A 25,038-nucleotide genomic window follows, 5' to 3' on the forward strand; every position below is an offset into this window, starting at 1 on the left:
GAGTGCCGCGACCGGTGTCAGAGCCGTGTTGCGGCCGCTCTCCGCGCTGCCTTCTCCCGGAGATGGTGAGGAGGGTCCTCTCTCTCGCCCCTCCGCGCCTTCGCTCCCCTCTGCGCACACATGTCCTTCCCCGGTGTGGGCAGGGAGGGCCGCGCCCTGCACAGACATGGCGGCGTGAGCACGACGGTGGCCGGCAGGGGCCGCTCCGCCCGGTGACTGCCCCGGGAACGACGCGGCCGGGCGGCGTGCCCTGCTCAAAGATGGCCGCCGGCGGCTTCGGCCTGCGTGGAGGTGGGAGGTGAGGGGCGGCCGGGCCGGGCTGCGGGAAGATGGCAGAGAGCGAGCGGCGGGCAGGTGAGGGGCGGCCGGGGGCCTCTGGGAACCACCGGGCTGTGGGCTGCGCTTGCGGCCTCTCAGGGGCGTGCTCGGGGCCGGGGAGCGCCGGTTCCAGGCCCCACGCTTCGGGGTGCTGGGCTGAGGGCGCCGGGCCCGGGCTGCGGGGGGCGGTGGCAGCAGCGCCCAGGCCAGGGAGGGGAAGAGACGGGGGGATTTGCTGAGGGTGTGAAGGACCTGGGGCCCCGAGTCTTGGCACCACCCCAGGGCGAGGTGGGTGGTCGGGATGAGCTTTTGGATGGGGGATCCCTGTGACCCCCGGCCCGGTGTTGTGACCGGTTCTCGTGCGGGGCCGGGTGGCCTTTGACTCCCCCCCTCACACCGTGACACAAGGCTGGCAGTGCCTCCTCTGTCCCAGCTGCCGCTCGTCGTAAAGCTGACCCGCAGCGCTCCCGGCTCCAGCACACCACTGGCCTTGGACTCCTGTGTGTTCATCTCAGAACACTGTAACCCCTGCAGCCCTCGCTGTTTCCTTCCTTGAGTATTCCCGGTCTCCTCACCAGGAGGAATTGCACAGAGTGCGGGTCAGAAGCGGTGATGGCTGAGAAACACAAAGAGATGAAAGGAGTTCTGTTAATGGCGAGCACCCAGATCAGGACAGTGCCCTGGGATTTGTGTGTCATCTGGACTGGTGGCAGGGCAGGTGACACATAAACAAACATCAGTGTTCGCCTTTTCACATCACCGCTCGGGAGTTTTTCATTGTTCTCACGTTATAAACTCTTAAAAGCAGAACTCCATTGGTGTGGTGCCAGTCGCTGTGAGTTGTGTGCTGAATTTTCAGGAGACACACACGCGTCTTTAATTTAAATTCATCAGATGTTGTTCCTCTCATCCTCGCACCTGGAAGTTTTGCTGTAACTTCTGCAGGAAGGAACCAAACATTGCAACCTCCAGGGCAGGAGATGAGGCTGAATTTGTTCTGTGCATGGGGAATGTGAAGGGCGGAGAAGTCAAATGACTGTCAAAGGTTGTATGACAAATCTATAGCAGACTTTGTGTGGGACTTTGGATTCCTTTTAATCTGATCTGCCTGCTAAAGAGCACTGTGGAAAAGGCTGCTGATGTTTCTGGAAGTTGTTTTCCCTGTAAATGCAGCTGATGATATTTTAAGGAGTTGTTGGTGGTATTTGTTAGAGAGGCAGTGCCTGAATTGGCTGGGTTGTGGACAGCAGTTCCTGTAGTGTGTTGGGGCAGCTGGTGCTGCATAAATGCCTGCTGATTTTCTGGGATTAAAAAGGTGAACTGAATGACTCTGACAGAATTCATAAATTGACATTAGTGCCCAGGTTCCTTGACAGTGCTCTCTGCATTGCCCCTTGCTACTAAAAGTTGCACTTACAGGAGGATAATACAAATTACTTTAAACCTCCTGGGACTTTTCTGGTTTTGCAGGTTGTGCCCTGGGTTCAGATGCTGGGGAAAAGAGCCCCTCTAATTCATTAGAAACTCACATTTGCATTAAATATTGCATCCTAGGCTCTGAGAGAGCTTTGAAATTAAACCATCTTCACAGCTCCCACCTGGAAGAGGCTGTGTCCCATCATCTCCCAAGTCCTGGTGCTGCCTGGACCAGAGCTGTGGCTCTGGGCTGCATTTATTGCACTGCTCCAGCTTGTCCATGCAGGAATTATCCTTTCTAGAGGAATGAAGGTCAGGCTTAAAACTTGAAAACAAGGCAGAGTTAGTTTGTAGGAGGGCTCAGTGCTTCAGCTTGACCTGGGGCTTGGCTACACTAGACAGAAATAATTAAACTGGCTGGATGTTGCCTTTGTTAGCCCCTGCACTAGTCTCTCTGTCCAAATGGGAAATGCATCTTTAATGATGAAAACAGACATAATGCTGCTTTCTGAAGGCTTGCAGTGTCCTTAGGAGGATGTCGGTGAGGAGGAATTTGGTGAGATTACAGCCCAGCTGGGATGGATTTGTGTGCTTTGTATCTCCTGAGAAATAAAGCTCATTTCTAAGAAAGAAAAATAGAGGATTTCTCCTTCTCCAGCATCTCTGTTTTACCTCGTTTTTGCGTCTCCCAGGTGCCTCTGAGGAGGTGGCTCCTCCTGTCCAGCCATGCTTCATGGTGCCCAAAAAGGAGATAAACGTGGTTTCTGACATGGCCAAGTGGAAGCGATCTCAGGTATGGCTCTGGGGACAGGGAAGACTGGGAAATGCTGCTGATCTCTTGGTGGCAGCCTGGTCTGGTCTAGGAACAGGCAGGAAGTAAAGGAGGTTTGGGCAGAGAATGGGAAATAATTGAATTTGTTTCACAGCAGAAGAGTTGATGCTTGTTTGTAGGAAAATTACTTGGCGGTAATGATTACTGCTCCCTCCCAACAAGCCGGGTGAGAAGCTGGTGACTGTTTCATCCTACCTGGCCTGTACTTTATAACCAAACGGGATTTACCCAGCCTTGTTTGAACTCACCTTAAACATAGTTCTGCTGCCTGGCCCTGGTAGCACCAGCCTGGGTTGGTTCCTTCCCACTGTGCCGTTCTGGAAAGAACTCTAGAGCTGAGCCCTTCAATTTCCTGAATAATTTTTGTTTACAGCCTGTGTGGATCTGGTGGAACAAGCAGGTTCTCCCCTCTGCCTTTGAGGGATTGGGGTGTTGGCCCAGACTTGTCTCACCTCTTAGAAGTAAATTCTTGCCTGATGACTGATGTGAGATGTCTTGAGAGAAGCTGAGGTTATAGCCAGGTGTCAAACAAACCTCTGGGTGCAGCTTCCAGTTTAAGTCTCCTGGGTTTAAAGACTTGGACGTGGTCAGGATTTTGATGCAGGGAGGGAGAAGTGGCAATGTACTGCTGTGGAGCTGCACTGGAGATGATACTTCCAAAGCAGCAAATTTAAAGAGAGGAGGAGTGATGAGCCCGGGCTGTCTCCCACTTCCAGACAATGAGCACGGGGGGAAGAGTCCAAGGGGGAAAGGGAAGGTAACATCACGGTCTGGGAGGAGCAGTGCAGAGCTGGATGTGTGGGCACAGCTGCGGTTCTGCAGAACTGCGGAGTTTGAATTTGACCCAATAGGAGCTGAGGGAATGATTTTGGGGTCAGTGTGAGCGTTTTTAGGATTCTCCTTTCTGTAATTTTCGCAGCGATGCAATCGCCACCTGCCTTCTGCTGCCAGGGCTGCCAAAAAGAGCAGTAATTTCACAGCAAGCCCTGCACCCCTGGGTGTCTCCGAGGAAGCAGTGCTGCGTGTTGAGAAAGGTTCCCTTGGGGTGCAGGCTGCTCCTGTGCTGTGTTTGTGCTCAGACAGGCCCTGGGCCCTCCCTGAAGCTCTGCCCCCTCGGTATGTTTGCAGGCATACGCAGACTACATGGGCTTCATCCTCACTCTGAACGAAGGTGTCAGGGGCAAGAAGCTGACCTGTGAATACAAAGTTTCAGAGGTAGGAGAAGAGTTTGGATCCCCTTGTTACTCCTTACTCCTTTCTTGCCTGTTTTTTGGTTTGTTTTTTTTTTTTTTTTTTTTGGCTCTGCAGTGAATATTTCCTGGGTGAGGAATGAATTGGTAGCTTATCTGGGAGCCAAGGGAGAATGAATGTGGTTGGGCTATGGTTGGGGATGCAAATGTCAGGGTGCCATCCTCCCCTCAGGATGCAGAGACTCTGGACGTGCTTGGTGGATGGGAAATTGAGCAAGTGGGCAGAAGCTGCTGAGGAATCAGTGATGGATGTGATATTCTCTCCTGGTTGCAGGCAAAAGCCTGGGATGTCTGTGCCATTCCTGTTCCCCAAGTAGTTTTTCTGTAGGAAGATCTGCGGCCAAAGCACTTCTCTCCCTGTCACTTCCCGTGTCTCAGACTGTGTTAATTGCACCCATCACCTCAGCCCAGGCTGTAGCTAAGTTGTGCAAGCTCTGGTTTGACACCTGTGACCTCAGGGCATGTCACTGGCTGCACCTGCCTTGCCCAGGGTCCTGCTAAAAGTCCCGAGGCCTGCAGAGCTCACAGGGATGCTGGGTTGGGCTGTGGGGCAGGATCACCCCTTCCAAGGTGTTAAGCAGAACGCATCTGGGTTTCCTCTTGCATGAAAGTGGTTGTCACTTGTCCCTGCCTGCTGCCATAGCCAATTTGAATGGCTGTTCACCTTCTCAGGGCATGGTGGAGCCAGAGGGAAAGGACAGGCACCCTCCCTGGTGTCACTGCTGCCCTGAGGGTTCCCTGGGTGCTGCCAATCCACTGAGCACACATTGGCCACCAGCTTTACTTCCTTGTTGCACATAGACTCCCCCTCCCTGAGTCTGTGCTGCCATGAAGAGATTCTTGGACACACTTTTACTGATCACAGCTGTGCCAGAAAGCTGAGAGTGATGTATAAAAGTCTAGGCAAAATGCGCAGCAGACTGGGCTCTGTGTTTATAGCTTCATTCTGGTGTGGGAGGGCAGCTGATGATGGTGTTTAATCCAGTCTCCATGTTTGAAGTACTGTGTTGAGTCCAGCCTTCCCTTCTAGGAGCCAGTATGTGAATGAGAAACTCCCCTGTAGTTCATGGAGGGGATCAGGGATAATGAGTCTCTCTCCCTAACAGGCTTTGTGCCCCCTTTTGTTCCTTCAATTCAGTAGGAACGGCTGTCAAATGCTGCTCTTGCTTTCTGCTGTTTGCATTTCACCTTTGAGTTTTGTCTTTGTCATGATCTCGCTTGTTCCCAACCATTCACAGTGCATTTCTAGGGAAACAAAGCATTAAAAATGAACAAAACAAAGAGGGGGGGGGAAACCCAGCTCTCTCCAACAAGCCCTTTGAGCTGTCTGGAAAAGCTGTACCAGGGCTGTGTCTGCACAAGAGCCCTCTTGGAGTGAATGTTTTCCGTCCGTAGTCCCAGTCCAAGTAACAAACAAGAGACATGATCCCAACTGCTTGGGAAGTGTCAGGGAACAAATCTCATTCCCTGCACACTGAGGAGAGCAGAAGCCTGTGACTTGAGGCACAGGTGGAGCATCCCCAGGGTTGTCTTGTTGATGAGGTTGCTTGTTCACACAGACTGCTTTGTAGATCAAACTGCTTATCTGTGCTTTTAAAGGCTCAGCCCCTCGTGGCCTCTTCTTGCATCTCTGCTTGGCTTTCTTCTCTTTGCTGTACCTGCTCCCAATGTGCTTTTGTGCCATCCCATCTTCCTCCCTGATCAAATGCCAGGGACACCTTCCTTTGGCAAATGACCTCCTGAAATCCTTTCTGCTGAATGCTGTGACTTACTGGTATTGTTTTGCCATGGAGTAAAAAATGGAAGTATGGTCTGCTGTGCTTTGAAAGAGGCAGCTTAGTGGTTTCCAGAGAGTGTGTGTCAATAGCAGCCTTTCTCCTGGAGCAGGAGCTGGATCCTGTGGGGGATGAACCCCCTTGGAGACTTGCTGAGCTTGCTCTGCTCCTACTGACACATTGTGTGGAGCTGTCCAGGGTTTGCTGGAGGCATCTGACAGGCGCTGATAGCAGGCTCTGGCACAGACACCGTGTCTGGCACAAGGTTGTGTGAGTGATAGGCTGTGACCTGCCTTCCCCTCCTGGAGGGAGTGCTTTCCATATGGGGATCCATCAGCAGCTTGCTGGGGCTGCAGCCTGGAGCGGTGACTTGGATCGGAGGAGCAGTGCAGTGAGGAGGATGAGGTTAATTTTTGCCGGGCAAGGAGCAGACCTTCCCTTCAAACAGCCCAGTGCACTGGGGGAAGCTGGTCGGTCTTGTGGCTTGCTTTGCTTCCAGGAAGCAGATTTAGCAGCTCCCCGTTCTGACAGGGCCTGAGGAGCCCAGAGGGGGAGAGTTGGTTGCCACGGGCAGCTTTGGCTGCCGTGATGCCTCCTCAGCACCTCTGCCTGCCTGGCCCCTGCTCTTGAGAGCTGCTGACAGGTCTGTGCTCTGTAGGAAGCCCCGTGGTTTGCCTTTGGGACCGGTGGCAGACTCAGGGTCAAGGAGATGCAAAATCAGCACAACGAGAAGAGCAAGGAGAGCAGGGGGGAGGCTGCCCTTGCTTTGATCACTGGAAAGGTAAAGCAAAAATAGAGCTTAAAAACCCAGCCAGGCAAAACAGGCTGCAGTGGTGCTGATGGCTGTGTTCCCATAAGCTCCTTTCTCCCCACAGGGGTCAGCCCTGGATGTACAGGCTTCCTCTGCCGGACAATGGGAAGCTGCTTCTTTTAGTTACCCCCTTTTCAAAGGGCCTTGAGCCCAAAATGAGCTGCAGCTCTTTAATTATTTATTGATGTGGCTGAGCCAGCAGCTGGGTCCTGCTCTCCCGTGTTCAGTGGGGCCGGGCTTTTAATCCCTTTAAAGCCAGAGAGTGGGGAAGGGGAGGTTGGACTCTCTACTCCCCAGGGAAGGAGCTGGTCCATGCCAGCCATTTATCCAGGCAGCACCGAGTGCTCGTGGAGAGGGTTTGAAATACGGCGGCTGCTCATAATGAGCTGCTGGTGCTGGCGGATAAATCACCAGCACAATTTAATTATTTAATGCAGCCCAGTGCTGGGGATGCTGTTGCTTAATTGGAGGGGAATGCAATAGCCAGGAAGGAGTAGGCCTGAGTCCAAACATGGCCCAGTGCAATGGGAATGTGTTTGATTCCTACAGTGTTTTGGGAGCAGGGAGCTGAAGCAGAGGGGACTGTGCTGCTTCGGTCCACTTGTATCTGGGGCACTGGCCTGTTAGTGCCTCCAGGGCCACACAGAGCTTCAGGCTGTCTTGTCCCTTTTTTTGTGTTCCCAGTGTGCTCAGGTCTTGTCTCAGTCCCTTGTCTGGCTCAGTGGCCAAATATCGAGGTCCTGGGGTGGGAGGATCCCTCTCCTGCTTGTTCCTGCTGGCTGATCCCACCGTGTCCTTGGGGTGGTACTGTCTGTGGAAGGCTGCATCTGCCATGAGACCCTTCCTCCCGGGAGCGGCCTGCAGCTGGTTCAGTGGCAGCACAGCTGTGCCATGCCTGGCTCTGCCCACCCCCTTCGAGTGGCACTTCAAGGGCTGGAAACTTGCTGGGCTCTGCTGTTTCCTTGTCCTCCCGACAGCAGCGTGAAGAATTGAACCACAACCCAGGAGACCAGCCAGCTTCGCACGGTCGATGCCTCCAGCAAAGTCAAACCAGCCGCTGCTTCTGCTGTCCTCTTTGTCCCCTTGAAGGAGGAATCCCCTCTCGAGACAGAGGAGCCTACATTGCCCGGGGCCTGGCCAGCTGCTGTGGCTGCTGATGGCTCTCCAGCTGCTTGGAGTAAGGCAGGGAGAATCCTAGAGCCTCTGGCAGGCTTGACCAGCTGTCATCAGAGCCTCCTAAAACCGTCTGGAGCTGCTAAAAGTGGTGCCTGGAGTTTTGCCTCTTTGTATGGGGGGTGTAGCTGTTCTCCAGCCATTTGGGCCAGGCAGGGAGACAGGTGTGCATTGGCCAGCTCTGGTCTGACAGCACAGCTGGAGACATTGTGCCATGTCAGCTGCTGCCCCTCTTTTCCTTCATGGCCACTCTCACACATCCTACATGGGTCCCTCACTTCCAGCACTGGGTGTGAGAAACATGGCTGTGGTCTTGCTGTTGTTGCTGTCTTCCCATCAGCTTTGTGTTTGAATTGAGACATTTCTCTGAGAGTTTCTCATTCCTGCTCTGATGAGAGCGCTGGTGGGCTAGCCAGGCTGCCTCTTCCCCTGGATAGGTTGTGTTTTGCCACGTACAGTGGGTGTCCCTGGGCTGGAGCTGCCTGGTGGTCTGGCTTGTAGGAGTTTGAAGCAACAGGAATCATGCTGAGAAGGTTGACTTGCTGTACAAACATGTCGTGGTTTAACAGCATCAACTGCTAATCCTGGCTCCTAAGAGACACTTCAGGACAATTATTAGAGCCTTGAGAAGGGCCTTTAAATCACATTATCAGCCACTGGTGAGGATGCACAGCACTGTATACGTGCTACTCTTTATCCTATGGGGAATGCAGGACCCTTAAGATGTTGAGCCTGAGTTATGTGTTGGAGGTCCCTGAATTGTGTAGCACTTCTCTGCCTCTCAGTCCTGTGAGGACTGTTCTACAGCTGGGAGCTTGCTGTAGCTCTTCTCCAAGAGATTTTGGAGCACAGTGCTGTGCTGTTACAGCTCATGAAAGACTGTGTGGGTGACTGGTGAGTCTGCCTCAGGCTGGGCTTTGTACTGGGCTGCTCTCTTGCAGGGAAGAATGGTTTTTCTGTCCCCTCTGCATTTTGAGGAGGATTGGCATAGCCCATTTCCACGGGCTTCTCTTGGGGAAGAATGGTATGGGCTTTAATGACTCCCATCAAGGGGAGAGATGTCAGAGAGTGAGGGACTGCTCTATTTTATGTCACTGTGACCCCTCACCCTCTTGCTCTCTGTAGCCCATTGAAAAGCTGGTGGCTCTGCTGAACACCCTCGACAGATGGATCGATGAAACCCCGCCAGTGGATCAACCTTCTCGCTTTGGGAACAAAGCCTTCAGGACCTGGTACGCCAAACTAGACCAGGTGAGTATGTCTGTGCTGTGTAGTGTTACCTGCAGCTCCCACAGAAGGGCAGTGTGCCCAGCAGGGGTGGGAAAATGGCTCTGTCTCTGTGTGGCAGCCAAGCAGCTCACAGAGGAATTGCTCAGATAAACCTTGAAGGATCCACCTCTTGATACGCATCACTTACCCCTGACTTGGTGCTATCTTTTCCTCTTGTGAGAGCATATGGGCCCTGTAAATGCTCTTGGCTGGGTCTCCAAGTTCTGGATGACTCACAAGGGCTGTCCAAGCCCAAGGAATTCCTTTGCACAGTAACTGCCCACTGTGTCACAACATGAGAGAAAGATCAGGGAAAACTGCTTGAATTCCTTCAGCTCAGAGCACTGGCCCTGCACCAAGCTCTGGAGTGGCACAGCCCCAGTCCCAGCAGCAGTGGCCTTGCAGCTGCTCTGCTGCTCTAGTGATGCTTTTGTCCTGGAGATGGTTCAGTGAGTAACTGGTTCGATGTACTTGGGTGATGAGGCTTTTCTGTCCTACAGGATGTGTGTGGCCTGAATAGGTCTCAGGACAAGCTCTCCCTGTCTTGTTCCATCTCTGGAGATGACTTCTTCAACAGGAGAATTTCCTGCTCTCTCATGCTGCCTCCAGGCATTGCAGAGCACCGTTGCAGCCCTCGTGCTGTTACAGGATCTGAGCACAGGGTGCCTTGTCCCTGGGGACTGTGACAGGTCTGTGCTCACCCATGGGAGCCTTTCATGTCTTTCAGGAGGCAGAAAAGTTGGTGTCAGCAGTGATTCCCAAGCATTTGGCTGATGCTGCCCCAGAAGTGGCTGTGTATCTGAAGGAATCCGTGGGGAACTCCACCCGCATTGACTACGGCACAGGTACCTGGGCTTGCACACTGGGCAAGGCTGGGCTTGTTGGGAAGGGACCCTTTCGACTTGAGCGCTGTATTTATTTAAATATATCATTATCACTATTTTTAGGGCCAGCTTGAAATGAACACCTTCCTTTTAGGGCCCCCTCACCCTTCTGCCCTGTGTGGGCTGTGACTGAGAGCTGGGGCTGGGAGCTGTGCTAGAGCTGTGACACCCTTTTACATATTATCCAAGGAAATGGGAACCAAGCTGTTCTAGGATGAGCTGTAGGACCTGCTTCACTGCATGCAGCAGTCCTGCAGCAGGCAGTTTAAAGGGATAAAACATACTGGCTTGAATTGGAACTAGAGTGATAACCATGTTCATATTCAGTGGGAGGTGTGCCTAGAGGGACATCATAATGGTCTGGTGGTCCCTAGAAGGGAATCACTACTTACAGAGGGACTTCCAAATCTGAAGGTAGAAACACCTGAGGAGATACTAAATTGCAGGGGAAGTAACCACACAGGCTTCAGTGAGAGCTAAATACAGAATTGTCTGCATGCTCTGCTCCTCTCCGGAGGACAGCTGTGTCCTCACCAAAAGGCAGGAGAGCAGGATGCTGTGAGTGCAAGGAAACATGACTTGGGACTCGAGCAGGGAGAGGAAGAGGAGGCTGTGGGTAAAGACTGAAGGATTGGAGGCTGTGCAGTACTGGCTGCGGCTCACTGGCACCAGGGGGAGATGTTGTCCTTGGAAAGGCTGGATGGGGTTTGGTCAGCTCAGAGAAGGAAATTCAACCTCTCCTCCCATCCCGTGTGTCCCAAGCCAGGGCCCTATGTCCCAGCTCACGGTGTCCAGACTATGGGTGCCTTTTGTTCCTACACTGGGAGCTGCACCTGTCCATAGTGTGGAGCTGCTGATCTCCCTTCTTCCGTGATCCTTCCTACTAAAAGACATTTCTGGGTTTGCTGGTTGTTTCTTTTCCTTGCTGTTAGCTGGAGGGCCAAGCTGCAGATCCCAGTACCTTCTGGGACAGTCTGTTCCTGGCAGTATCATGGGATCTGCATCCTTCCAACACGGAGATATTTTTGTAGCAGGAGGAAATCTGTTTGCTTGCAGATGTGAGGTTGTCTTGCATCCCCCAAGCAGATGACTCTGCAGTACTCCACTTCCCTTGCTGTTCCAAGCTCCTGGGAAAGTCCCTGCCTTGCTCCCAGCATGCCCAGCTGGAGCTGTTTTTCCTTAAGTTCTTTTCTCTAAGTTAATCATCACATTATGAATGTCTAGAAGGTATAATTTGGGTGGGTGCTGCAGGGGGATGAAATATTGTCAGCTTATGGCATTAACAGTGACAACAGGGTTGAGAGGGGACTGTGGCTGCTGTGATTTCTGAAGAGCTGTTGTGGTGCCCACAGAAAGGTTGTCCTGGGGGCCAGAGACACCTGTGTCATGTCTCTTCACGTCTTTTAACTCCAGGGCACGAAGCTGCATTTGCAGCCTTTCTCTGCTGCCTCTGCAAAATCGGTGTGCTCAGAGTGGATGACCAGATGGCCATTGTCTTCAAAGTGTTTAACAGGTGAGGTAATGGGAGGAGAAGGGCTGGAAGTATTGGGCTGTTTGGGGGGAAGGGTAGAATGGGAAAGCTGAAGACAGTTTTAGACAAAATTAGGAGCAGATGTACTTTCTAAAGGACTGTACGCTGACCCATTATAACTATCTCAAAAAGTGGTGGTGGCCCCCCATCTTCAGAGGCAGTGTCCTGCTGGAAAGTTACTTTAGTGGAGCACGAGTTACTGAACTCTGTGGGTGAGGCTCTGTGCATTATGATAGACAGGAATATCTGATCTAACATCTTTTCAGGCATCAAAAATAAAAAATCCATGCAACTGGCTGGCCTCCATTGCTCCTCTAGGTGTGTTTCCAGCCCAGGAGGTAGAGTTGATAGTGCTGAAACTGGTGGAATGGGTGTTTGGAGTCCAGAGATGTAATCCCAGCTGTATTACTGCTTGGTGGCATGGAAACAATTTCCTTCAATAGTACTTCCAGCTTTAATTTTCCACCTGAGAAGTGGAAGTAGTGATTGCTGTAAGGTAGAAAATTCTGTGCTCTTTTGGAATTTGGTGAAGGGATGCGAAGTGTCAATGTTTTCAAATAGCAGTGGAGATGAGGCAAGATCTGCATGATCATAAAACATTGCAGATAAAACAAACCCCTGCCACTGGATTTCTCTGTGCATTTGGTGTTAGGTACCATCAAGCTGCTTTCTATGGCAAAGGAGCTGAATATATATTCTATGAACTGTGCTGTATGTGGGGCTCCTGCTTATGAGTGAATAATTGTGTCCTTTCCTGGACTGGTTGTTCTTGTCCTCATGAAAGTCAAAGGCAGGAGAAGGCCTTGCCTTAACCCTTCCTGTTCTCTTCGCTCTCAGGTACCTGGAAGTGATGCGAAAACTGCAGAAAACCTACAGGATGGAACCTGCTGGCAGCCAAGGCGTGTGGGGCTTGGATGACTTCCAATTCCTGCCTTTCATATGGGGCAGTTCCCAGCTGATAGGTACTAATAAAAATCTTGTTGTGTCCCGGGTTGCCCTCTGCCCCATTTGTGTAGGTTCTAAAGATGATGGGACTTGGGGCTGACTTTTAAATTCAAGTATGTCAGATTTGTGTATAATACAGCAGGAGAGTTTGGGGCTTGATATTTTTTTTTTTTTAACCTCAGCTTTCCAAATAAAGCTGGTTGGGAGATGGAAGGCTTCCTTGTACAGTACTTCTGTCTTTATTGCAATCACTGCAATGAAGCTTTTTAAAAGGAGAGTCTTGGTTTTGGTGCTAAAAAATGCAATTTCTGCTCTGGAGAGTTTTGTCCCTGCAGAGAAACTGGAGGGAGGGGATGAGCTAGAAGGGAGCAACTCCGTTTTGTCTTTTAAAGAGTTCTGATGGGGTGGTTGTACTTCTGGGTGAGGGGCAGCACACCACCTGGTTGAACTTGGTCTCGGGAGGGGATTGCCATACAGGTTACTTCCTGTTGTCTCTTACTCTTCTTAGACCATCCAAGTCTGGAGCCTCGGCACTTTGTTGATGAGAAGGTGGTAAATGAAAACCATAAGGACTTCATGTTCCTGGAGTGCATCCTCTTCATTACAGAGGTGAGGAATGGAAGGTTTGTCCCACAGGGACATTCTCTTGACATTAGATACTTGGCTCTGGCAGTGGTTTTCTCTTCCTCCTTTGCCTGTTTGTTTGCTCTCGTGGAACAGTACAGATGAACCATTGTTGCATGGCTGAGGTGTTCTCCTTGAATGAGCTGAGACAGGGATGTTGAGAAGAAAGTGTAATTAAGCTGGATGGGCTGTGGATTGTAGTTGAAGGGAGCTGTAACAAGTGCAAACAAATAACCATGGATCATCACTTGGATCAGTCAGTGGGAGCTTGGATGGAGAAGACTGGTTCCTGTAGATACACTAGGGAGATGAAGTAGGAGCTGTGAAACGACTGGGCTTGCCAAGACAGCCTCCCTTCCCTCCAGCCCTTGGGTGCTGCCTGGCAGCCCCGGGCCTCCCTTTGCTTAGGGCAGGCTCCCAAACCTCTGTGCTGCTCTGTCTCCTCCAGACTCTATCAAAAGAGTTGCCCATTACATGCACCTTCTTTGTAGAGGTGGTGCTGAGATTCCCCCAGCTGGCAGTGCTCTTAGGACTGTGCCTCAGGCATTGCAGGACCCTCTGGAGAGGGGTGGGTGATTCCTCAGCTTGTTGGCAGCCTTGGGCAGTTTCTCAGTGTGGGAGCTCATGGCTTGCTGCCTGCAGCATCAGTGGAGGATTTGGCCGTGTTTCTCTCAGTTCCCTCACTGCACAGTCTGGACAGGGAGAGCAAGAACTACCCGCTCTGTTGTGGTGAGGGATTTCTTGTCTCTGGCAAGAGGAAGTTGATGGGATTAATTTTGAAGGACAGAGTGCAGTTCTTCCCCTTTGTTCTGTTCACTTTCCCCCTTCCTCGCCTCTCTAATTTAGTGATTAGATGAGAAGGGAGGTTACAGACTATGAACTTAGCCTTTCATGTAGGAAATCTTCATAGGAGCCTTTGGCCCAAACCCCAGGAGGTGCTGTGTCAAGTCCTGCTAAATCTGGTAGGGTTTGTTGGTACTCAGCACCTCACAGGGTTTAACCCTTAATGCCAAGATAAATCATACCGTGGGTAATAAAGAGGTGCTGGTGGAAGAGATCAAGATGAGGACAGGAAATCAGGAGCCAAGATGGTCAAAGATTTATTTTAGTTTAGACCTCTGTAATATCCAGAGAGTGCACTGACCTGTTAAAAAACATACATCTCTTGAAATGTGTGTAGAAGATTCTGCAGCGCCCACTTGACAGGTGAAGTTTAAAATACCCAGCACCATCCTGCTGCTTCAGGACACTCTGCTTCTGCCTGCAGAAAGTCAGCTTTTTAGTAGGCTTTTCAAATAAGTGGTTTGAATTCCTTTTCTGCACATTTGTTGTGAATCATGGAATTCGGTGTTTCTTCCGAGTTCCCCAGTGCCACCTGGTGGCAAGGAGCCCTCTTGGCCCTCCTGCCGTGAGCTGAAAGGGACGGCTGCAACCTGCATTACCCCATCCATGGTGTATTCAATGCATCCCCATGCGGGTACTGCCTCATTTTTATAAAGATTTTCCTTTTAAAAAGGTTTTTTTTTTTCCCTCACGAGCGCCAGGGAAGGCCGTGACTGCCACTAGGGGGGGCAAGGCAGCCTCAGTGCCCTCCAAATGCTTTCTCTCCAAAATCAACAACAAAACAAAATAACAGGAAAAAAAAAGATAGAAGGGATTAAAGACTTTAATAAATTAACGATATTGTTTTCTTCTGAGCTTGTAATCTGGAAACAGCTCTCCTTTAAAGGTGTTAAACATGTAACAAACACCGCAACAGTTCCCATAGTGGGTCTGGTACATCTTGCCGACACGGGAGCAGGTTTTGTTTCGGACTACAACTGAGGGAGGTTGTTTTCTGTCAACTGAGAGAATATTCTCTTGAGCAGATACTGTTCTCAGCCCTCAGGTGGTGTTTCAGGAATATGAATGTACACTGATATGGTGTTTGCCAGGCGTGTATTTAAACCTCAGGCTTTTAAAGCAGCAGCAAGATGATGTCCAGGCTGGACCCACCACAGCATCCTCCTTAGAGGAGCTCCCAGGCACGGCACTGAGTCTTGCATGAGCTGACCTGGTGTTGGGAAATATTCAGGGTGGGTTTGGACCTGAACACGTGGTTCTGGAACAGGGTGAGGTTTGCAGAGCTGGCTGGGACTCGAGCTGTTCCCCTGCTGCTGCCTCTGCCTACCAAGGGGGTGTGTGTGGTACCTGAAGGTGTGAGGATGAGGAGGGTTTGGGGGCATCCCAGGGGCTGTGGAGGATAGTGGTGCAGGGCTGCCTGTGTGTGTGCAGAAAAGGGGAGCTGGGTACTCCTCGGCTGTTGTGGGGGATCAGTGCGTTTGCCCAGATGCTCCTCTGAGAGCTCAGGGCAGGCAGCAGGAATTTCAGCTTCAATCTGGCTTCTAAATTTGGGAAGGGAGGGCTCGGGTTTCTGCTGGAAGGGAAGGAGCTGACAGGAAAGCACGGCCTCAGCCGTCCCCCTCCCCCCTGCACTGACAGAGGAACCATTTACAAAAGGCCGATTCTCTTGGGAACCGAGAGGCAGGAACGCCACGTCTGTGAGTAATTTCCTGCTCAATATGGCTGCTCTGACTCACTCTGTTCCCCTGGGGTCACTGCGGGACTGCAGCGCGCTCGCCGCCTCTCGCTCTCCCCCCAGCTCTTTCTCTTCGCCCTTTGTGGCTGGATGGAGATGATATTTTTTTTGTTGTTCCCCTTCTCATCCCTCTTATTTTACCCACCCCGGCTTGAAACCATAGCCAAGCCATCCCTCGCTGGGCGTCCTGGGTGAGGAGGGCCACGGTGGTGGCCGTGCCAGGCACGAACGTGGGACTGGCCAGCTGTGCCTGCCTCCTTGTCTTGGGACAGAGAGGAGAGCGTGGTGGTGGTGGCTGATGCCAGCTGTGCCCCTGCGAATGGCAGTGACGCTGGGGGAAGGTTTGGTGTCAAAACTCAGGCAGCCAAACCCCCCATGTGGGGAGGGGAGGCTCTGATGGAGCCACCTGGTGCGGAGCTCCCTGGCAGCCGCTGCTTTGGGTGCCCACCAGTGCCAAATCCTGGTGCTGGGTAATGCGCCGGCGCTGCCGGGGAGCGCCGTGCTTTGTGTGTGTGCACGTTTCAGCTCATACCCACGAGGGAAACGTGTGGCGGAGGGGACAGGGAGAGGCTCATCTGTCATCCTCCGGCTCACGGGAACCTCCGAGGGGAAGTGGAGATGCGCCCGCGCTCTCCTGGCACCAAGCAGAGCTGCAGAGCCGCTCCCCCTGCTGCTCCAGCCCCAAGGCCAGCGGGTTTGAAGCACATCACCCTCCAAGCAATGGGGTTTTTGGGTCCTCCCACCCTCTCCCTCTCTTTCTTTCTTTTTCTGCTGCAGGCTGGTGTCACACAGGCATCGCAGAAAGGCAGCAGCGTTTTCCCAAAACACACTGATTGGCCTTGCTTGCTTTTTTAGTGAGCAGAGAGGTTGTTTCGGAGGCGCTTTTCCCACCCTCTCTCCAGGCCTGTGCGTGCACGGAGGGAAGGGGTTAGTTGTTCGAGCCCCGGGTCGGGAATGAGAGTCCAAGAGATTCCTCTCTCCCCACGCTCCTCTTTAGCGTGAGCTTCGGCCTTGTGGTTTCTGATGTCATGGGAACTTCGCTCAGTCAGAGTGGCTGTGTTGTATTTTTCTCCCTGAGGGTCTGTTTTTGTTCACGGAGAAGGAGAGACAACTACCCAGGGAATCTACATGCAACTGCCCCTGATTGCAGCTTCCCTCCTGCCTCCCTCCTCCAAACCCCTCGCCCTGGGAGGAGAAACAGTGGAGTATAAAAAAAAAAGAAAAACAATTTAAAGCATCTGCTGCAAGCCAGCAGCTCACAGCTCTGGAGCTAGTCTGGAAAGCATGTTCCCTCCGCTCCTGCTTCCCCTAGAGCCCTCCTCAGCTAGAGGCAGGTGTGGAGTGGGCTGTGGACACAGAGCTGCTGCCAACCTGCACTGCCCTCTGTATTCAGGGAAGGCAGCAACGGTTGTCGCTGCTGCTTGTTGTTGATCTGAATGGGGAATGAGTCATTTTCTTGGAAAGCCCAGCAGTGCTGCACTGGGAGGTTTCTGGGTAGAATAGGAACAGCGTTGAGCCAAGCTCTACTGGAGGGAAAACGGGACTTATGTGGGGCTTTTTTCATGTAGTCATTAAAAGGGAGGTGTGCAGAGGGAGGTCTGATTAGGAAAGCATGGCAGGAAAAGGCTGAATTTTATCAGGGAAGGAGGGGAGCTGGATTGCCACGGCTTCATGTGATGTGGCCACAGCGGGAGGGAGCACAGAGGGAGGGAGGGAAGACGCAGTGAGGTGGCTGGTGCGTGGGTCACTGGGCTTGGTGGGAATGTTTGCTTGGAGAGAGTGTGAGCATGAGTCACTGCTGGTGCATGAGCTTCCTGGCTGGCCCAGCTCCCTCAGCCCTGTGCTTGGGTCTCTTTCAGATGAAGACAGGCCCCTTTGCCGAGCACTCCAACCAGCTCTGGAACATCAGCGCCGTGCCCTCCTGGTCCAAGGTCAACCAGGGCCTCATCCGCATGTACAAGGCAGAGGTGAGTGCTGTGGGCAGGGGGAGGCTGCTTGGCCACACACCTGCTCCCTTCCACAGCACCCTGGGTCAGCTCTTGTGCTGCTCCAGGTGTGGGGACCCCATCACAGCCATTTGTTACTCCTTGCTGACTCTGGCTTGGGAACCCTTGGCCATTCAGGTGCTGCTGGCTTGAAGGAAGCTCCTGCCTTGTGTTTGCCCCAAAACCAATCACAAAGTGGCCATTCATTGCAAACATGACTTTTGCCATGTCTTGTCTTACCATAGTGCAAGTGCAGATCTCCAAATTAGAGCCAATGTCTTGACCTCCTTGTTCTTCTGGTCCACCACTATTTTACCTGCTAGAGGAGACTTATTTTAAACTACCATCCCAGGTTTTAAGAGCCCCGGAGCAGGCTGAATGCTTCCTACTGATTTACTCTTTCTACAAGCCCCATCCATGCCACGTGTCAGCCCAGTGAGACCACAGCCACCTCTCTGGTTTGGCCACCTTCTGCTGGCGTGTCCCCAGGCTTTCCTGGTGAACCCTGACCTGGAGAACTGGGCAGTTTTGGCTCTCCCTTATCTTCCTTCCTGCTCAAACTAACCCTGGGCTTGAGGAAGCAGGACGGGAACTGCCACATCTGGGCCTCCGGAGGGAACAGTGTTTGCTTTGCAGGACCCTCTGGCTGCACTAAAGCACTGGAGGAGCAGGGATGGTGCCACCCCCTGCTGGCACCAGGGCCTGGGTGGGGACCGGTGGTGCCTGAAAGAGTTAATCCCACACCCTGCGGTGCTGCTGGTGTCAGCCATGCTCCTGTTGGGAGCTGGGACAAGCTCCTGTTGCTGGGACACACACAGCTCTGCGGGCAGCTCTGCTCAGGCCCAGCGCACAAAGGGGTTAACTGTGCCGAACGAACGGCCGCTCCCTCCCCCAGCCCTTCCTCTGCACTGCACATCCTGTGTTTAGGTTCCAGGCCACATACCTCTCTAATCTGTGAGGTGTCACTCCCAGGCCCGCTGGCTCCTTCCGCCCCCAGCTCAGTTTTCCTCCCAGCCTCCAAAGAGGAGAAGTGGGGCTGGGGGCCGACCCCCTCGCCTGGCTGCTCCTGGGAGGGGTGCCCCGGGCTGTCCCTTGGCTGCAGCTCTGCCACAGGGGCTGGAGACACTGCCTGCTGGAAAACCCTGAGCTGGAGGCTAAGCTGTGAGAGCTGAGGGGTCTAAAGGGAAGGCCACAGCATTGTGAGTGCCTTTAAAGTGAAACATGAGTCTCCTAAAACCTAGAGCTTCAGTGTGGTCTGCTGCTGCCTCAACAGCCCTGCTGTGGTCCTTCCTTTCCTTTGGATCAGTTCCCTCACAAGCTGGGTGCTCCCCTGGCATCACACATTCCCCAGGATGTTCAGGTGCTCCTGCCTGGTACCCCACATTCCCTGTGTCGTGGTTGTTCCCACCTGCCCGTGGCTGGAGGAGCTTGGCAGTGATGAGCCCCCAGTGCAGTTCACAGATTCACTGATGTCTTGGGGCCACCATGTGCTGGCAGATTTACCCGTCCCCTGGCTGGAGAGAGCACAGCTCAGGGATTCCCTAGAGACTGGGAGATTCTTTGGCTCTTCTATGTGCACCCAAGACAGTCTTTTCTGAAGGCCTTTGTTTTGAGTAGCAGGTGACTTTCTGTGTGAAAAGGCTGGATCCAGTACTGCTGGGTTTCTAGAAATATCTGGAGATGTAGCAGTGTCAAGGGGAGAATGCAAAAACTGCTAGGAAGGGTAATGATACTAATTTAGGCTAAAGTGTTAAAAACGTTGAGTCAACCAAAGAGCTTTAAATGTAAATTTTTGCCTCAAATAATATTTGTAGGTCTTAAAAGGACTAATCCCAAAGACATGATCCTTGTGCAATGTTGTCCTCTCTTGCCATGGCATAGAAGCTGTGTTCACCTGAATAGGCAGAGGAGAGGGGGCACTCCTGCTCAGGGGTCCTCAGGGTTCTTTACAATAAATATATTATCTCTTTAGATATAATCTGTTCTGGGGAGCTTTCTACCCTGATGCTGGCTCAGCCAGTTCCTGCCTGACAGGGGAGATGACAGGGCTGTGGATGTGGACATGGCAGCATGGCTGGGCAGAGCTTTCAGTTATGGTGTGCCTGGCCCTGCAGGTTACACCAACATTTGCAACTAGAGGATCTCTTAGACTGATTTTCTGGGAGTGACACAAGGTTAGGAGTCACTTAACCTTCATCCTATGCTAACTGAATCCGTCTAGGTGTCTCAGGCCAGGCACTAAGTCACTGCTGGAGATCTTGTCTCTTTTCTGCTGGCTCCCAGTGTATTTCTGCTCTCTGTGTAGCCTTCACCAGTGCAGTCTTTCTGCAATTAGCCACTGCCAGCATTAGCAGAAGGGAAGTCAGGAACACCCCTCAAGTGCTGACGTGGGTCTTTGTCCAGCTCGAGGGAGGCAGCTTCTGTGGCAGAGCCTGGGGCGTGTGATGGCAAAGAGAGGGAAGTTTTGAGGTTGTGGTGTTGCTTTGTATAACTGGCAAAGTGAGAGCAAGATTTCAGGTTTTATTTGTTTTCCCCTCCCTTCTCCCTGCCCCTCTCATCACCCACTGCAATTAGATCAGGTGAAATCAGACACTCAGCTGGAGGCTGGAGCTCTGTAACACACCTGGGGTGGCTGAGAAGCTCTGGGTGTGGGACAGCGCTGACCAGGACCAGGACTGAGTGAAGGCAGCAGCGGAGGATGGGGTCACTTGCTGGGAACAGACCAGGAGAAATCCCACTTGGAGGGAGTGGGGCAGCCCCCAGACCTAGTTCATCTAAAAAGCACTCCAAAGGCTTTATCTCTTCTCTGTCTCCTCTGTGGGATGACTTTAGACAGCTGACAGAAAGCTCAGGTGTGTCCATGTGTCCAGGAGCTGTGGTCTGGATCCAGGCACTCCAGGGTGGATGAGCAGTAGACTGGACAGTGTGTCTTCAACTCTGTGTGTTTATGAAATCCCAAATGTGTCTATTTATAATATAATGGGTGAAGATGTGTTTGCTTGAAAGTCCATGGGCTTTTCTTATTCTCTCCATCAAAGGCAAATGAAGAAGTCGACAGAATAGAGTGTGGTTAAAGCAGCAGCCTTGATGTTTTTCCCCTGAGCCTGCTTTTGAGTCTCCTGACCTTTCCTTCTCTGCAGTCAGTCAGGAAATACTTTCCATTGTAACTAATCTAGTCCCAGTTCCATCTTTAAAGGTTGGACTTGGTGCATGAATCTACTCTGCAGCCGAGTCCCAAGCAGACCTTCAGTGTCATCAAGATGGTGGCAAGGAGAAATAAGCCTGAAATTGAGCTAGTGTTGGGTACAGTTTCATCCACAGCTGATCCAAGAAAGGCCCTGTTGCTTAGTACATATGATAATCCAGTAAACTTGTGGTAGTCCTTCTGGATAGAGGAGAAGTTTCTCTGCTTGTCTCTTCTTGAGTAAGGCGATGTCTTACATGAAATGGATACCCCTTCTTCCCACTGGTGGTAAAGTCTCTTCATCTGGAGTCCAAACCAGTCTGGTCTTCCATGGGAGTCCTTAGAGTTAATTGGGCTGACATTTCTAGCTGTCAGCATCTCCAATGTTTATTTCTCTGTGCTCTCCCCTTGTGTCCGTGTTACCCAGCCCTGCTTCCTCTTGAGAGTTTGTCTAAGTGGCTGTGTGGAGAGACAGCAGCAGCTCTGAGCATTAGGAGGCTTTGAAGGTGACATGCCCTGATGCTTGCAGGACTTACTTTTCCTTGGTGCCTTGCCATGGAGATTTGTGGTTTTCTGCCTGGCTGTTATTCCCCAGGAGTGGATACAGCCATGCTGTACTTTCACCACCTCCAAACTTGTTTGGCTCCGTTGTGCTTGTGCTTGGAACCAGTTGCCTGACGTCTGGCTCCAAAGGGATTATTGTAGGCCTGGTCTTCTGAGCACAGATCCTTCTGCTTGCCCATGACGTCAGCACCAGGGCAGGGTGCCTGTGCCCGAGTCCTGCCTTGGGGTGAGAGCTGTCTGCAGCACACAACTTCCTCCGCAGCCCCAAAGTCTCCCCTGCTGCAGGGGTCCAGTTTGGCCCCATGGAGAGCACAAGACTCTTTCCTATGGAGAGCTGTAACCACACCATGGCTGGTGAATGCTCACTGCTGAGCTCTGTGTGATGGAGTTGAGCCTGCTCTGTGCCCTCCATGAGGTTTGGCCAGTCTGAGTCTGCAGTGGCTCAAAAACCAGATCCCTGAGCGGCTCTGCCAGGCAAGTACTGGCAAACTCTGAAGTGGCTATTTACCACAGTCCGTGACCTTCCTGCGATTGGACTGGTGAGTGGAAGGGGCTGTGCCCTTGCAGCCCCAGAGCCCAGTTGTAGCTGCAGGAGGTAGCTCTGAGCTAATCTGCTTTGTAGTGGATCTGTGTGACTGACCTGTGATCCATTACTCTTCAATGGGAGGTGAGAATTTCAGGGGTGAAGGGTTGTTGGAAATAGGATCATATCTTAAACTATGGCTGCAAAATCACTGGTGCTTGTCCATCAAAGACCTGAGAGTCTGGAATGCAGTTTGAGCAGTGCCTTACAGCTACAGAATGGTGCCTCAAACCCAGAGTGTGGGCACTGGCCTGCGGGGGGGAGGGTCTCTCTGCCCTGGGCGATTCTGCAGTTCTCAGTGTTTGTAGGGTGAAGCTCTTCAAAGACATCAGCTCGAGCAAGGAGAGTGGTGAGGGAGAAAGCTGCTGACATAGACGTGCTGCTTCTGCTCATGCTTCAGGCCTCCCCATACTGAATTTCAGTAAGAAAAATACTCTGGCTGAAGGAAAGGGGTTGGGGTTATGAAGTGCTACTGGCCTGAGAAGCCTGATTGGAATGGGGGGGGGGACATGGGGCTGATCCTCTGCCTTCATCTGAGCTGAGTGGCCCTGAACTTGTTGCCTCCTGACCCTGCGGGAAGGATGTGGCTCAGGCTGCGTGTGTAAGGTGGAAATGTCTCCTGAATTCACCTCTCTTTATCTCCCCTCCTGCAGTGCCTGGAGAAGTTTCCTGTGATCCAACACTTTAAGTTCGGCAGCCTGCTCCCCATCCAGCCTGTGACGTCTTAAGGAGACCGCAGGAGGAGCCGAGGCAGCGGAGGCACAGCACGGCGCTCTTCCTCCTCCCCTCACCCCTCCTCACCACCCAGCCCATCCATTCCTGCACATCCTCATCAGCAACCACAGATCCAAAGCACTCGCCGGCCTGGCACGGGAGATGGGACCTGGAGCAGCTCCTCCTGCACGTCCTCACCCTTGGGACGTCTTGCCAGCGGCCGAGCCGGGGCCGTGCTGCTCCGCCGTGCCGCATCCACGCGACTGCCGGGAATGGGAATGGGTTTGAGCAGGGGCTGCCCTGCAGCAAAGGCCCTCTGCTTTGCTTCCCAAGAGAAAGGGGTGTGGAGGGGAGGAAGGCACGTGTGTATGTGTTGGGCAGTGGTAACTGCAATTTCCCTTTTGAATTTCATTGGAGTTTCCTGTTGCTGTTTGCTTTGGGAAACCACTGCGCGGGGCGAGGTGTGAGCCTGCGCGTGTCTGTATTAGCCAGCTCTGCCTGCACCAGAGGTCTGAAACGGGAAAAGGGAGTTATAGGGAGTGTCTGTGGGTGGTGGAAGCCCAGGGTAGCATCTCTCCCTTTTTCTGGGTAAGGAAAGCACCCTCCCTCCACCTCTTCTGCAAGGTTTCCTGGATCTTTCTTTCCCACTAGCACCTCTTCTCTCGGGTGAAGCTGGGAACCTTCTGGGCTGCGGGGGTCTGAGCTGGCTCTGGAGCTGGAGACAAGGTCCCTGGAGGGACCCAGCCCTGTGGGAGCAGCTATGCAAAGATTCTGCTCAGGCTCCCTCTTAACTGGCACAAACCCTGACACATTCACACACATCCATGACTGGGTCCAACCTACCCTCTGCACTCCCCGTGCTTTGCTGCCCTGGGGCTGAGCTGGCCTCAGTGGCACAAGGTGACCGTGGTTGCTCCTGCTTGGTCATAAAGTGTAGTGACACCCCCATAGCAAAGGGATTTCCCCAGGAAGCAGCAGGATCCCCAGCTCTTCGAGGGGGACATCCCTGGAGCACAGGCAGCATGAGGGGGCAGCATGCGGCTTCTCATGCATTTATATACTTGCGCTGGAAACAAAAAGCATAAATAGCCCAGGACAGCAGGTTATACCTGGAGAAAGCTCTTTCCCATTGTCCTTCCCTGCTGGTGTTGCTGTGCTGGACCTCAGGCAGGGGGGACCACACTTGCAGTGCCACCAGCAGCAATGTGTTGAAGGCAGGTGGTCTGGATTACACCAGCAGCATCACTGGAGGGCAGAAAGGACTGGTGCTGTTTCTGAGATGAGCTGCCTGTCCACAGGTCGTGACCAAGGTGGTGCACAGCTTTGCAGCTGCAGTGGGGGACGTTTGTTCTTGGGGTTCCCAGGCTGGCTGTGGGAGGAACAGAGGTCTGGACTGGTGTTTGCTGGGGATCAGAAGCAGCAGGAATCATTCCTCTGGCATTCCTGCAGACCAAGAAGGGGCTGCCCCCAGTCAGGCTGCTCAGCTTTTGCTGCTGCACTGCTTTACTGCTGTGGTGGGGGGGAGGAAACCTGGTTGTGATTTTTTCTTTTTTTTAAACATTTTTTCATTCTTTTTAACAGACCTACTCACTCCCTCTTGTAAAGGTTCTTGCAGGCACTCAGGAGGAGAGTAAGAAAAGAGCCTAAGTTAAGAGGTGGTGAAATGTCACAGAGCTGAAGCAGAGCTTTCTGGCACTGTTGCTGTCCTGTCTGCTCCTGGTTTGGCCCTGGGCAGGGGGTGGGGGACAAGGAGCTTTTGACCTGCCTGAAACAGCTCTATAAACTTTTATTTTAAATGAAAATAGAAGACTGGGGTAAAGTCTTGTTTTATTCCTAAATGGGATGTGTTTTGTCTTGGCTTTCCAAATGGATCCACTCCTGGAATGTTGCTGGAGATCTGTGCTTGCTGGGACTTGATGAGTGCATCTTCAGTGGAGCAGCCTGTGCCTAGAGCAGACTCACGGTGGCTCCACCTGTGTCCCCTCACGTTGCTGTGTCTTTTGGCAGGTGTCCCCGCACTTCAAATGACTGTGCAGCATCTGGCCAGCAATGGCTGAGCAAAAGCCTCTGGTTTTCTTTATCTGCCCGAGGGTCAGGAAAACATCTCTCCAGGTTGCCTTGTGGAAATGAGGCTTCCATGCAAAAGGATGGGTGGAAATTTTGACATTGATACATGGGAGGGGCTCCAGGAACGTGGAATACAGCACCAAAAAAAGGGTGGAGAGGTGCTTCCTTCCCCTGCAGCTGCATGATTGCTCCCTGGGACAGTGTCCCTGGGCTTGGGACCTGTGGAGGCAGTGGGAGGAGGCTCACGCACAGCTCTGTATGTTGCTTGCCCGAGTCTGCACATCTGTCCTGCTGGGGATTTTGGGATGTCAAGCTGCTAATTCTCGTTTGAGTCTTATCAGCCTGCTTGGGATGTGCCCCCATCACGTGGCAGCCACTCGCTTTGCCTCCCTCCTGCTCCCAGTGACATCCCCCATGGGCTCAGCTCCTCTGCCCACGCGCGTGGCAGCACCCAGGGCTGCTCTGTGTCCAAAGCAGCACTTCCCACCTCCCCCCGTGTTGTAGGTTTAATTAAAGTTTCTGTGTTTTGCACTGG

The 25,038-nt window shown here is 52.5% G+C and overlaps 1 protein-coding gene across 2 annotated transcripts; it reads left to right on the plus strand.

Annotated features, from left to right (window-relative positions):
• The first annotated feature begins 261 nt into the window (after positions 1–261).
• Positions 262–25,038, plus strand: PTPA (protein phosphatase 2 phosphatase activator). Of its 2 annotated transcripts, none has more exons than XM_066201061.1 (10): positions 262–354; positions 2,427–2,527; positions 3,695–3,781; positions 8,701–8,826; positions 9,572–9,689; positions 11,142–11,241; positions 12,097–12,221; positions 12,713–12,813; positions 17,266–17,373; positions 22,376–25,038. In XM_066201061.1, exons 1-10 carry the CDS (start codon positions 330–332, stop codon positions 22,448–22,450), a joined length of 966 nt encoding a protein of 321 aa, XP_066057158.1. In that variant the 5' UTR covers positions 262–329; the 3' UTR covers positions 22,451–25,038. The 2 variants fall into 2 exon arrangements, with proteins under 2 accessions (XP_066057158.1, XP_066057159.1); XM_066201062.1 differs by having other exon boundaries at positions 278–298.

The sequence above is a fragment of the Chamaea fasciata genome, unplaced genomic scaffold (assembly GCF_029207755.1).
Source record: "Chamaea fasciata isolate MVZ Bird 193981 ecotype frontalis unplaced genomic scaffold, bChaFas1.0.hap1 SCAF_20, whole genome shotgun sequence".
Lineage (NCBI taxonomy): Eukaryota > Metazoa > Chordata > Aves > Passeriformes > Sylviidae > Chamaea > Chamaea fasciata.

What these genes read in the sequence shown, in the direction of transcription:
- PTPA (XM_066201061.1), top strand. Translation starts at nt 330, where the DNA reads ATGGCAGAGAGCGAGCGGCGGGCAG. An exon ending in GTGAATACAAAGTTTCAGAG is followed by an intron (nt 3,782 to 8,700) that starts GTAGGAGAAGAG and finishes TGCTCTCTGTAG; the next exon opens with CCCATTGAAAAGCTGGTGGC. An exon ending in TCCGCATGTACAAGGCAGAG is followed by an intron (nt 17,374 to 22,375) that starts GTGAGTGCTGTG and finishes CCCCTCCTGCAG; the next exon opens with TGCCTGGAGAAGTTTCCTGT.